This window comes from Monodelphis domestica, chromosome 2 (genome assembly GCF_027887165.1).
Source record: "Monodelphis domestica isolate mMonDom1 chromosome 2, mMonDom1.pri, whole genome shotgun sequence".
NCBI lineage: Eukaryota > Metazoa > Chordata > Mammalia > Didelphimorphia > Didelphidae > Monodelphis > Monodelphis domestica.
The window spans coordinates 492,511,888-492,526,523 of NC_077228.1; the positions used below are offsets into that span (position 1 = coordinate 492,511,888).

At 39.1% G+C, this 14,636-nt stretch overlaps 1 protein-coding gene across 2 annotated transcripts in view; it reads right to left on the reverse strand.

The window, feature by feature from the left end:
• NOTCH2 (notch receptor 2) overlaps nt 1-14,636 on the reverse strand; it is a 176,588-nt gene that overhangs the window by 45,099 nt on the left and 116,853 nt on the right. For both annotated transcript variants that reach the window (XM_007485303.2, XM_007485302.2), the window contains exons 6-11: nt 10,127-10,360; nt 8,833-8,988; nt 7,710-7,898; nt 6,301-6,414; nt 5,339-5,452; nt 883-1,116 (exon numbers count right to left, since the gene is read on the reverse strand). In XM_007485303.2, the coding sequence (XP_007485365.1) occupies nt 883-1,116; nt 5,339-5,452; nt 6,301-6,414; nt 7,710-7,898; nt 8,833-8,988; nt 10,127-10,360 (1,041 nt within the window). The remainder of the gene's footprint in view (nt 1-882; nt 1,117-5,338; nt 5,453-6,300; nt 6,415-7,709; nt 7,899-8,832; nt 8,989-10,126; nt 10,361-14,636) is intronic.

A 14,636-nucleotide genomic window follows, 5' to 3' on the forward strand; every position in this document is an offset into this window, starting at 1 on the left:
ACTCCGATGTATTGGCAGGTACTCTTCTCACAGAGGCGTACAATGGTTAATCTTTCTCTAATACCCTTTTCTTTGATCTGAGAAATAGTACCTCTCTGTCCATGCACAGTCGGCATGGCAATACATATTCATCTAATAAGTAAAACTGGAATTCAAGGAAGTCTGTGAAATGCTGCCAACCAAGAAAATAATCTCACAATTACCTACCATGAAGAAGCATGCTCTCGTAACTAACAAACACAAATAGCCATTCACCTGGGCTCAGTGAGTTTGACAAGAAAATCTGCAACTAGGATTGGGGTAGGGGTGGGAGTTCACACTGAAATACCCCTTTCCCCACACCCCCCTATTTACTACAGGACCACTGCAAACTGCCTTTGCCTTCTGAAGTTCTCCACTGTTTCTCCCCTGTAACTTTTCTAATATCCAAGAATGACCTAGAGATGGAATAGGGAGACAAGACTCAAGACTCTGAGTATAGAGAAAGATATCATAAAAGAATGACCAACCAGAAGAACCCAAATGGTCATTCCTATTAGAAGAAAAGGGGGAAAAACACCAGAAACCGATCAAGTATTTGAGAAAAAGAATTTCATTTTTTTCCAAAGGGTGGACAGTCCCACATATACTCCTAACAAACTAAAAGGCTTCACATCTATACATAGAAAAATGATCAATTCCTAAAGTCCCAACTGGACAGGAGGAGCGTCTGTTTCCTGAAGATATTTATAGATGTGGCGTTGGCTGGGTATTTCTCAGAATCAGGTCCTTAAAAAAAAAATAATGAGTCGCTGCATGTATGCCAGGAAAATCTGAGCCTGTGGGTAAAATTTGTGGAGACACAGCAGAAGCCCCAAACCAAACAGACAAAGGCTGTCTCACCTGAGGTGCCAGGCTGGCAGTTGCACTGGTAGCCGTTCACCAGGTCAATGCATCGTCCTTCGTTCAAGCAAGGGCTGCTCAGGCACTCGTCGATCTGCTCGCTGCAGATGGCTCCCATGTACCCGGCGTTGCAGATGCAGGTGTAGGAATCGATCCCATCCTGGCATTGGCCATGGTGACAGGGATCAGGGTCACAGTTGTCAATATTCTCCTCACACAGGAGTCCGTTGAAACCTAGAGGGGCCAAATCCCCAAGGGTCAGTCATCAGCACTACCCCTGAATGAAAATCCAGCAACGTCTACTTAACAGTCCTCCACCCTGTGGGTTTGCTAATGTAGAGAATCAGCAGAGAACAGTCTGTAAGGATAATTTTAGTGTTTTGACTTAAAATCTAAATAAGTGGTCACCATGGGAAATTCCCAAATATGAAAATACCCAAGTCAGCTGGGGATTTATGGAGATTTTAATTAATAAAGAGAGAAGGTATTAAGGGAAGGAGAGAGAGAGAGAGAGAGAAAATTAATATAAACTGCTCTGGCTCAGGTTGAGCCAAGGCCTTGGCCAAAGTAGACTCCCTGAGCCTAAGGGAAAGAGGTCTTATTACTCACCACGAGACCGTCTCCAAGCTGGGTTCTAGTCCTCCACTCAACTCAATTTCCTGAACTCAGTTCAGAATCTAACTCAATTCCGAACTGAATTCAAAAGTGCCTGAAATGACTTTTTAGCCTCCTTTTTAAAGAAATTTTCTCTCATGTCACCTCTCCTAAATTTTCAAATCTACCAATCACAGTAGACACTTTTTTCCAGGACTGTCCATTCTTAGTTCTCACCACTCTTTAGTTCCCACCTTCTCTGGTTAGATTATATCTTCTGAGTACTTCACACTTCTTTGTTAAGCTCACCCTTTGTGAGTTACTTGACCTTTTTGTGATTAATTTAACCTTTACAGGTACTTAACACCTTTTTGTGTTAGATCTAAAAATAGACCTATCTTAACGTTCTAGCTTTACTATAAGGTATGAGTTAGGGACTTTCATTGTTCAAACAGGAGTTTACAACTTTATCTACCCCTGTCTGAATAGAGTGGAATAATTTTAAAAGTTCCCAATACATTCCTGATTCTTGTTAGATCAAATATCTCCATTGTTACAATAAGGGAGTAGCTAAACCAAATCTTCTAAGGTACAGTCTGAGTAGTTTTTAAGATTCACAAGTCAGATCCTGCTGCTGGCCACCTCACTTAGGAGATGCTTAAATTTGGTGTGTAAATTAAATTTGCATGGATCAGGTTGGAAAATTTTAAATCTCACTTTTATCACTAATTATCCTAATCTTATTTTAATCTTAATTTTTATTTATGCCTTCAACTTTTTTTTAATTTTAAAATTTATCTTAAATGTATTTACATCACTGGTTAGTCATCACTAATATATAGTTTATTTATTCCTATCTCCTAATTGCCACCCCCAAGCCACTTCCCACATACCCGCCTTGCTTGCCTTAAGTCAGGTTGGCTCCTCAGATGTCAGGACACTCTATCACTATCCTTTCTTTACTACCTATGTCTCTTTTGTTTGTAGGTTTCTTAGGTGCAATCTCCTTTTTGTATAAATGGAGATTCTGAACCCTAGACTTCAATCCCCAGAAGTCCTTGGTATTTCCCAGAATTCCCTATAATCTCTCCTGAGTACACATTGGCAAGATCACAATTGGCATTTAACTGGCAGTAATGCCTCCCACACTTTCTGCTTTTCCTTTGCAAATGATGTAGCAAGTAGAGTAGTAAGCTAAGTGCAGGGATTTTAAATGGGCTAATCAGCCATGGGCATGTGGTTTTTATTTTGTATCTTCTTTATTCCTTGATGTCTAATTATCCTTAATAAACCTCATAAAATATAATATTTTTATTATTAGAGATATCATTTAATTACTACACTTTCTAGCCCAGGTGATATTACCTGTGCAGATCCCTATGACCACATATCTGGAAATATTGCATGTCTTCTAACAAAGTGTTGCTATCACTAGGTCATAGCCATATCCAAACCATCCTACCTTCCCTCTCCCAGATAAAAATCCTAAAAATGCCCATTTTTACCATGTCATTTTTCTTTTTTTTTAAAAACCCTTACCTTCCATTTTGGAATTAATACTGTGTACTGGTTCCAAGGCCAGAAGAGTGGTAAGGGCTAGGCAATGGAAGTCAAGTGACTTACCCAGGGTCACACAGCTGGGAAGTGTCTGAGGCCAGATTTGAACCTAGGACCTCCTGTCTCCCATGTCATTTTTCTAAAGGAAATCCCTTCATTATTCACTATTACTTATAAGACTAATCCAACCTGGGTTCAAATCCGGGGAACTTCCTAGCTATGTGACCGTAGGCAAATCATTTACCCCCAATTTCCTGGCCCTTGCCACTTTTTCTGTCTTAGAATTGATACTAAGAAAGAAGGTAAAGGTCTTTACAGAAAAAGATTTAAGCCCAAATTCTTTAGTCTGCTATTCAAATCTGCTGTGTCTATAACTTCTCCCCAGTGAGGGTGAAATCTGTCCTGATACTTCCTACTCACCTCATATTCCCATTTTGTGAATAAAATTCACATCAGCAAGAGTGCTTTTCTTCCTCCTCCAAATCCTTTCTCATCTAATTCTAGCTATGCATTCTTTGGCTTAAGTCTCACTTGTTCCACCAGGCGATCTTTCCCTGATCGTCTTCATTCGTTACTGTCCTCTGAGCTCCCGCCTCTTGTAGCAATCCCATATCACTTCCCCAGGTGCTGTAGTAAATCGTTATTTAATGATTTCCTGCCCACGTGTCCTATCTTCCCAACAAGATTGTGAACTCTTAGAACCAGTAACCACACTAATGTCACATTTCTTCTAACTCTCTAGCACCTCACACAGTGATATGTGCATAACTAAAGATAATGCATACCAGTTAAATGAATGAATGAAATGGCCAAATGCCACCAATTGACTCAGAGGGGCAAGTAGTCATGTCTTCCCTTCCAAACTTCCAGTGACCCTGATATAAACTCTAAGAGGCTATATATAGTATGATGCCTCCTTTTTTTTTTTTAACATAAATCCCCATTTAAAAATTCCTCTCCACTGAACTTGTCCTGAAGGACCATGAAGGCATCAGCTTAGTACTGCCTAACTGAAGACTACAGAAGAAAGCACTACCATTGCTCTTCAGTGGTCACTGGATCAATAAAGAGATGGGAACCCTGGCCACAGTGTTCTCTCTCATGCATGCTCTCTGCTTTGATTTTGTTTGTACTGGTATCAATTTGCTGGAAGATACGCGATAGGATGCGCACAATGACTAGAATCTAGAATTAAAAAATTTTTTCCATTCCCAAAGAATCTTCTTTGGGAATTTCCAAAGAATCTTCTTTGGGAATGGAATAAATTTTTTAATTAAAAAAAGGGAGCCTATTTGAATATTTTTTTTCCTAAAATAAAACAATACTTTTCTACTTTTTCAGGAAATCAGAGACCAAAGATGGTGGGAATTTGCTTTCCCAAGTGGCCTAGAAATGTCATTTTGTAAACTTTAGGGATTTGCAGGAATGATGGGGTAGGACCAAAATATACCCTATTTAAGTTCACTGCTAAAGGGGGAATTGTACCCCTAGCCCAAGAATATGAATGTGCAAGTAAATCATAGTGCTTTAAAACTTATAAAAATCTTCTCTCCTATCAATCCTGTGAGTTGTCTAATTATTATCTCCACTTTCTTGGGGCTCAGAAATTAAATGATTTACCTATAATCATTTGGTTTAGTCATTCAGCCAGTAACAATCAGACCTTGTGAATCTAAGACTACCATCATTCTATTATACTAGCTGCTCTAATAGTATAAAGGGCAATGAAGGGAAAGCCAACCTTTCCCATGGTTAGACACACCTGGATGCTAATAATACTTGTTCCCTTCTCCATAGACTGACAGTTTTTCAGGGAACAATTTGTCCCTGGACTTCTAGTTCTTTATTCAGTTACTTCCCTTGGGAGGTCCTGGGAAAAGCCCCTCTGTATACAAGTCCCAATGGGTGGAGAACAGCTATTAAACTAGAACCCTTTCATTTATACAAAAGAACAAACCAGATCAATAGCACAGTAAGGCTAGGTGGAAATTCACTATTGTCAAAACATAAAACAGAAGGATTTTGGCACCAAGGAACTACAGATAGGATGTCTATTATTAGGGAAGAGAAGGCTGATGGGTATCAAGGGACTATCACTCGGGCTGACTTATCACAGAAGAGAAGATAGATGGGTCCTGTTGAATGGAAGCAATGGAAACCATCTGGAAATATTGAGGGTTATATATTGTCCTTCCCACTTTGCTTTTGTTCTCCATGTGGGGAAGTCTCCAGAGATGCTCTCCTAGTTTTGCTCAGGCACATCTGCAAAGGGCACAAGCAAGAGACAAAGGCAACAGAGCTCTACCTGTAGCACACTGGCATTCATATCCATTGGGATGGTCAATGCATTTTGCACCATTTAGGCATGGAGTACTGGAGCAGTCATCGATGTCAATCTGGCAGACAGATCCAGTGAAACCTGAAAGAAACATAGATGGTGACTTGAGGAAGCCCTCACAGGATCCAGAAGATGATGCACTCCTGACATCATACTATTTCTTTCTCTCATGTAAGAACCCTAGAGAAGGGTTGGGTTGAGGTTATGGAGAGGACAAGAGCATTGTCAGGGATAATTAGAGCTCTTCTAAGAGGCCACAGAAATAATTGGCTTAAACTAATTGGGGGAGCATAAGTTGGGTCATGAACACCTGTGGTTGTTCTCTGACACTATGTCTCTTCCTGGGATAAGGAATCTAATTCCTGGTCAACCAAAGAAAGATTCAAAGGGGAAAAAATTTCACAAGGAACAATGACCGCTCCAGGTGCAGTAAGCAACCACCCTTTGAAGAAACAATGGGATAAGCCAAACTATTGGGTAAATGGCTTGGCAGGTATTCATGCCAGAGAGGGAGAAATAAGGAAGCAGGGGACTTTCTTAGAACGACTGCCATATTTTCTGCCTTTGGAGCCATAGGTAAGGAAATGACTAAAGAAATGGACTTAAATGAAACCACTAGAATATGAAATGAGGAAAAATCAAATTCTGAATAGCACAATGAAAGCATCTATGAGTGAGTTTCCTGAAAGACACATAGAAATAGAGAAATCTAAGATTTTATGAATGAACTTAAAAGTTCCATCCCCAAGGGACTGCGTTGACTTTTATCAACCTTCACATACATACTCCTACTTCCAATTACTCATTTTAATGAGCTTCTGAGGTCTATCCCACATATCCCACTATCCCTCTCCAACTCCTGCCTTTCTTCTGGTTGCCTGGCTTTGTACCTTAAGCTAAAAATCAGGACAAGTGGTAGGGACACTTACCAGGAGGACAGACACACTGGAAACGGTTGACTTTGTCTACACACTTGCCGTTGTTCACACAAGGGTTGCTCTGACACTCATTGATCTCCAATTCACAGTGCACACCTTTGAAGCCTGAAGACAAAAATGGACCACATAAAAGGCTCAGAAGGGAGTGGATTCTAGCTATGCAAGAGCTCGTAAGAAAGCATGACAACTTCAGCAAATAGTTTTAGAGTCTGTAGGCAGGCAATGTCCATAAAAAGAGAAAAGGGATTCAGCCATCAAAGTCCAGGGGAAATGAGGAAAGAATAAGAGATAACCAGAGCACTGGGAGGGATGGAGAGGTGAGTAACAAGTGTGTCAGTAAAATCTGATCCATCATTGTAGACTGGAGAACAGGTTGTCTCAGGAATCAAATCTCCATCCTTATAAGATGGTTCTCCACAGTCTAAAGGCAGAAGACCTTTTGTCATATTCTGAGGACAAAAGAGTCAAGGAAATTTATATCTCTAAAGTCCTTTTTCACTCTTTTTGTTTGTTTGTTTTCAAAGTTTTTTCATTTTTTTATACCCCATGGGTTTTTTGTTTAAGTTTTTTCATTTTTTTATACCTCCCTTTTCACTCTTGTTATCTCTCCAGTATTTGTTCTAGATCTTATGCAAGAGATGAACACCTAAAAAGCCCTGTGTGTGCGGGACATTTCTGTAAACTGAGGAATATCTTAAATTTACTATGTGACAGGAAAACTTGCCTGTCCTCATTCAAAAAAAAAAAGAAGAAATAAATAAAAAAGAAATCTTAAAAAAAAGGAAAAGGAATCTTAAATAAATGATAAATAAAAGAAATTTAAAAATAAATCGCATTTGCTATAGTAAAAACCAATAAGGATTTGTAAGACAAATCTGCTAATTTATCTATTACACAAACCTGAATTTTTATATAATGAGATACTAAAATGAATTTAATATAATTAATTCTATAAACCTAGGATTACAAAAGGAATCGGTTATAGTGTAAAAGTTTATATATATACACATATATATATACATACACAATATAGAAACAGAACATACAAATATATATATATATATGTATGTATATCTGTGTATAAAGTTCATGAGCCCTGCCAGGTTAAAAACGGATTAAAAGAGAAATAGATTCATGATTTTTCTGCCCCTGGAGCACAGCAATGCAGGGGCTTTTTCAGTCCCTCCAGTAGAGATACTGATTGGAGTGTCTCCTGGGGCAGCACCGGGCAGGATTTTACTGTCAAACATTGCAGGGTGATGAGACTGCCCCTGGCCCAGCAGTGAACAGACACGCCACCGCCATCCTCACTCGAATGCTGAGGGTCGCCAGGCACTGACTTCCCTGGACATCACTACTCACTCGTCCGTGCCTGTAGCACGAAGGAGCGCACCCTTTACCTGGCATGCAGAGGCACGTGAACCCTCCAATCTTGTCCAAGCAGGTGGCATCATTCTGGCAAGGATCGGAATGGCACTCGTTGATGTCCATCTCACAGCGGGGGCCTGAGTAGCCCTTCAGGCACTCACAGTGGAAGGCACCTTCTGTGTTCACACATTTTCCCGCATGTTCACACGGATTACTATTGGCTAAAGTAGAAAGACAAAGATCACGTGAATTGAAGCTTTCGAGGGGCACAAATGAAAGGAAGGAGATGGAACTAAGGACTGGGACAAGAAGACCTTGCTCTCCTCCAATCCCTGCCACAGGTCTGCCATTAGAGGCAAAATCAACCCCTTGAAGGGTTTGGTGACTCAGTTTCCCTTTCAGTCTTTGTAAGATCAGATGGGATAAGCACTCTCTTTGGGTTGGCCTCTCCACTCACACTGTCAGAGTGTTTTCCCCTCACCCTCAGCAATGGGGCCATATGGGTTCTGCTGAAGAATTCCTAAGCTATGGACAGATGCTGAGCTTCTCACCAGAGGCTGTGGGCATGGGACCCCAGTTAGCTTAATGCAAGTTTAAAAGTCTATGCTCGATGAGAAAGAACACTATTCACATCCAGAGAAAGAACTGTGGGAGTAGAAACACAGAAGAAAAACAACTGCAGGATCACATGGGTCGATGAGGATATGATTGGGGATGTAGACTCTAAACGATCACCTTAATGCAAATATTAATAATACGGAAATAGGTCTTGATCAATGACACGTTTACAACCCAGTGGAATTGCTCATTGTCTATTGGGGGGGGGGAGGAAATAACATGAATCATGTAACCATGAAAAAAATTCTAAATTAATTAATTAAATAAAAAATTAAAAATTAAAAAATTATAAATGTGTAAAACACTAAAAAAAATCTGTGCTCATGAAAAATGATCCCTTGATTTCCTAGCACTTTCCCTTGTTCTCTTCCCCCAACCAGAATAAAGTACTGTATGGAATATTTTAAAATAAAATAAAATAAAATAAAATAAAATAAAATAAAATAAAAGTCTGTGCTCATTTAAAGAAGACTAAATATGGCTGTGCTTTCCCTGCTCTATGAGGATAAAGTAATGCCCCAAGTCATGCGTGCTCACCCATGGCACATTCATCCACATCATCAGTGCAGGCAGCCCCCTTGTAGCCCTGTGGGCAGGTGCAGATGTATTGCCCATTCAGAGGGTTGGTGTCACACAGCGCCCCTTTATGGCATGGGTTGCTAATGCATGCATCATCCAAGTGACACAGAAGACCTGTCAGAGGAAGAAGAGATATAGGAAATCACTGTCAGAATAATAATAATTGGATTCACTTCTCTCTGGCCAAGTACATCCTCGCCAGCAATCATATAAGGGGTTATTCAGTCTCTTCTAGAAGACCTACAAGGAGAAGAGACTCATGGATCCCCAAGGCAGCCCTTTCCATTTCAGGATGCTCAAACCATAAAGACACTAAAAAAAACAACAAAACAAAACAAAACAAAACAAAAAAAAAAAACACCTTAATCTGCCTCTGCAACTTCTCCACACTGCTTTTTGGTTCTGACCCAGGGATTCTTTGGCTACAGAATAATCCTTCAAATCCTTGAAGACAATAATAATCCAGGAGCCCTTAAGCCTCCACATTCCTGATCTGGGGGCCCGAGGGGTTCTGGAGAAGACATTACCAGGTACCCTTCTCCACCATACGAGAATAGTCACACAGAAACTGGATTTTCCAGTTTGCACTTGGATTAAGGACACAGGAGTAAGATGCCTACTGCAAAGTTAGAGGTGGGACCTTCGGAAAAGCATTCCTAATGAAATGTCTCAAACCTGCTCTCTTCCTCCCATTTTCATCTGCTTCCTCCTTATCTGAAAACTATTAATTAGCAGTGGTTTTAGTATTTTGACTTAGCATTTAAAGGTCCCCCTGAATGATGATGGAGGTCTGAGATGCTCCCAATTCTAACTTTCTGTATCCAACTCTTCCCAGTTTTCCTTATCTTTTGTTGGCAGAAATTTATGAAAATAGATTTCATGTTGAGATCAAGTCCATTGAGTCACTTTATCACAAATAATGATTACTTTTTATTCATGAGAGTTTTTTAAACTTATAATGTCAATGATATGCAAAGATACCCTCATTATTAGCCTTGTTTTTCAGCAAGAGAAACCAAGGAAGAAAAAGCATAAACAAAAAGTCCTCGATCCACCTCGTCACCTGAAAAAAATCCCTAAAGTTCTTACTCTTAGAAACTTTGTCTACAAGACCACATTTCAAGAAGGAAATCTTTGAATTATCTATACTTAAAAATGACATTTTAGAGCATTAAAAAAATCTTGGTGCTTAGAAGAACAGGGAAAGACACCCACCCCCTCCCCAGGTAAACACAATTCCTGTTCTTCTTACCTGCCTTTCCTTCTGGGCATGTGCAGGAGAAGGAGGCCACCCGGTCAATGCAGGTAGAGCCTGGAGTGCAGGCAGCAAAGGCACAGTCATCGATATTCTCACTGCAGTCATCGCCACTCCAGCCATTGACACAGACACACCCATAGCCCCCATTGTGGTTGGTGCAGGTGCCACCATTTTGGCAAGCATTGGGCTGCAGCTGGCACTCGTCCACATCCTCTGTACAAAATTGACCTGGTGGGAAAAAAATGCCCAGGAAATCAGTGCCATGCTACACTACAGGCACTTGTCCCCATCACCAGTGACCCATCAAGTCAATCAACCAACCAATAAAATATTTATCAAGTGCCTACTATGTGCCAGAAACTGTGCTAAGTGTTAGGGATACAGAAAGGGGCAAAGGACAGTCCCTGACTTCAAGGAGCTTATGATCTAATAAAAGAGATAAAATTTGAAGTGTTCATATATATGAGTGTGTGTGTGTGTGTGTGTGTGTGTGTGTGTGTGTGTATGATATATAAATAAAATGAGGATTTATGCCAGGAAAGCAATGGAAGTGGCTTCCATTCCTCAGACCTCTGGCATCGTGGGAATTTGACCAGCTAAAAAAATAATCACAGCTGACATTTATGCAATGTTTAGATGAGCTCATCTGAATCTCACAACAAACCTTTAAGGTAGATTCTACAGGCATTATTATTTCTATTTTACAGAGGAAGAAACTAAGACTTAGCAAGGTGAAGTGACTTTCCTACAGTTACCCAACTAGGAAGAGACAGAGGGTAGTAGATAGGAAATTCAGAGCTCAGTAAAACATGGAAAATCTCTGGGATCACATACACAAGAATAACAAGAACAGGTGGAAGGATAATTAAGACATGACGAAGATAGCAAACAAGGTGTGTGTGTGTGGGGGGGGGGGGATGGTGATTAGGGGAAATAAAAAATGGCATTAAAAAGTCTTGGAAAGGCAGAGCTTGGAGAGGTGTCTGGACTGAACACTTCTACCCCAAAGACAGAAAGAACAAAGGAAATCCACAGAAAGTAAAGTGAGATGGATGGTCAGGCCAAACCACAACATGGCGGCAAATTTGGGTTGGTGTCAAAAGTTACTATTGGGTGGGCTTTGGAGAATGAGAATATTTAGTCTCGCCATGACTAGGACAAAATGACTATGGCTTCCAATGGAAGTTAAAGAATTTTAAACAGTAGGAAGAATAAAGCTGACAGCCAAATCACAGATTCTAAAGTTGATGGTCTTTGTGGTTGTTATTCAGTCATTTCAGTATGACTATTTTGGGGTTTTCTTGGCAAAGATAATGGAGTGGTTTGCCATTTCCTTCTCCAGCTCATTTTACAGATGAGAAAACTGAAGCAAACAGGGTGAAGGGACTTGCCCAGGGACACACAGCTAGTGTCTGAGGCTAGATTTAAACTCACAAAGATGAGTCTTTCTTACTCTGGATCTGGCACTCTATTCACTGTACCATCTAGGTGATGGTCAGGTCTTTAAAAGACCAAAGAAAGTAATCACCAAAAAGGACATTTCGACTTCTAGGGTCTAGGTCAGGAACTTGAATAAAACAGCATAGAGCAAATATTTGTTGAATTAAATTAAATCTTAATATTTATGAGCCATGACATTAAGCTGAACCTAAAGATATTAATGTCCCTTCAAAGCCTTTTTTTTCCAAGGGCTCAGAACCAGATCAAAGAAATAAACACAAGACCAGTAATCAAAGCATAACTTGTACTAAAAAAAGGCTAAAATGAATCTACTTAGAATGGGGAATCAACATTTCATAATAAATAGTAATTTTTTTAAAAGGCATCATGAGGATTTTATCTTGAAAAATGAAATGAAAATGATGTAAATAAGTTTACTTTATATTTAGCAAAATTCAGGTTACAATTTGCAACTATGTGTTAATGAACAAAGAAAAAAGTTGCTTTTTGGGAGTGTAATTTTTTCCAACAAAATGTACCATAGAAAAATCATAATAAAGACGATGATTGTTAAATGTTCAAGTGCTTCATAAATTTTCCCAAAGGCCTCTGTCTCTATTAATCCTCTAATATTCAAAGTATTTTCTTCTGATTCACTTACAACAATTGAGAAGAGCTCAACAAAGACAATGGATGAGGACAGACTGAAAAAGGCCAACTTTCAGCAGGAAGGATGTTTGAATGAATGCTAATTTGATTTTTCAAACCTTTATTTTCTGGTTTAAAGATGTAACACATACTGGGGTACCAATAACCTTGGACAAGTCGACTGGCTTCTGATGCCACCAAAAACCCATTAAGCTATATTTTGCTCAGCTGCTGATCGTTCTTTATCCTGGAATTCCCTACTTCAATGAAAACATAGGTTTGCTGTTACTGTTATTCATTCTTTTCAGGTATGCCCAAGTCTTTGTGACCCCATATGGGGTTTTCTTGGCAAAGACCCTGGAGTGGTTTGCTATTTCCTTCTCCAGCTCATTTCATAGATGAGAAAAATAAGGTAAATGGCATTAAATGACTTGCCCAGGGTCACAGAGCTAGTAACAATCTGGTAGGGGTCACATAAAAAATAACATTAGCATTGCAGGGTGATAATGAATGATTATTGATCATTTCATTGATCATAATCAATTAATGATTTTAAAAAATGATCAATAATTAAAACAATGAGGACTTTTAAAAGTATGTTCTACCCCCTAATCTATTCTATTTCGACTCTATTTTCTCCTACTCCCCACTGCCCCTTAACTCCCTTATCCCACTTTATAAACATTCACTGATGAACAAAGACGCCACGATAGGAAAGCATGTGACATTTCAACCCAGAAAAACAATCATTCCACAGCACAGAGATAGCACAAAAATTCAGTCAATCAAGAATTTTCTGAGCCACTGTGTGTCCAATTATAGAAGAGAAGGGAGGGCTTTCTAGCAGACATGGAAAGAGGAAGTTAAGACTTAGCAGCAAACGCAAGGGAGCAGGGCAAGCTCTTTTGGGAAGACTACCTTGGGTGACTTGCTAGCATGCCAACTCTCCAGTCATCCCCTTAGCAGAAATGCTTGTTTAGATGGCCAACAGCTGTGTTTACGAGGATTCAGGAGAGATTTAAAAATGGAAATATGGCAGTGCATCTTGAATGAGAAGTTGTTGCAGTACTGAAAGTTTCAACAGAAATAAGACTTTGATATTGGTGCTGACTCAATAGTTTCACGTTGCCCCACTAATTTAATCGAGTGGTGGTGGCTAAGCAACTAAAAGTATCACTTCCTTTTTGCCTAGATGTAGGGTGATCTGGGTCATGGTTCAGGACATAATGACTATTTAAAAAAAAATCTCAAGTATTTTTGTTGCAACCATCATTTTGATATCTCTTAGTGATATAATGAGGCTAAACAAGACATGTTTCAAAAGGGGAATTTGAAGGAAAAAGGACTATTGTCAGAGATGATGAATATAATCTTGGGGAAATCACTCCATCTTTCTATAATTAATTTTCCTAACAGTCCAATAAGATGAAGAGGAAGGATTTCAAATATTGACTGAAGTTATACAGACGAGGTTACTGATGGCAATTTGTGAATTCTCTCAACTAATGTTTTGTTCTTCTTTAAAAATTCTTCACAATTTTTTGGTATGACTTGCTGCATTATAGAATTCAGGTAGTCTGATGTGCCATGGTCTTTGGGGAGATCTGCAGTCCTTAAATTACCTTGGTACATCCTATTTTCAAGGTGACACTCTGGAATTCATTGTTTGTTTTTTTTAAATAGAATTGTTGCCTTTTGCTTCTTGTCTGAGAATTTTCCTCTGTCAATAATGTGTTTCAACTTGACCCCCATTGCCTAGCCCTTACCACTCTTCTGCCTTGGAACCAATACACAGTATTGATTCCAAGACGGAAGGTAAGGGTTAAAAAAAAAATGTGTTTCAAATCTTTTTTTCTCTCCCTTCTAGCTTTTACTTCTTTGGAGATATTTTCTATCACATATTCAAATTTTACTGCTCTGCTAACTTGATTTTTTAATTTTGCACTGGGAGTTAATTTCTGTACTTGGCACAATAAATTCAGATCTAATTTCATTCCTAATTCCTTTTATGAATTTTATTAATATTTTGAGCAATTCTGTAGCTTTTTGCTATTGTTCCATGGTGTCTAGGAGGGCCATGGAATTGTCTTTCATTTGCTTCACTTTCTTTCACATTATTTCTCTCTGAAATTTGCCATTTTCAATTTTTGCTTTTTTCTTGCTTTTAAAACTTCTATTATTTCTTTTTATGTTCTTGGTGTTTTAGTCTTTCTCTTGGATTCTCCTTTTACCTTTTCATTCATTTCACACATAAACATACACATACACACCAGGTTATGGAATGAGAGAGGAAAAATTGCTTTGCAAGTAACAAAATAAACTTCAGGGATGAGATCAATCTTTGAAGAAAAGGTGTCAGAAGTGAGTATGTCATTTGTTGAAAGGTTTTCATTAGATATTTCACAGGCTGGTATAA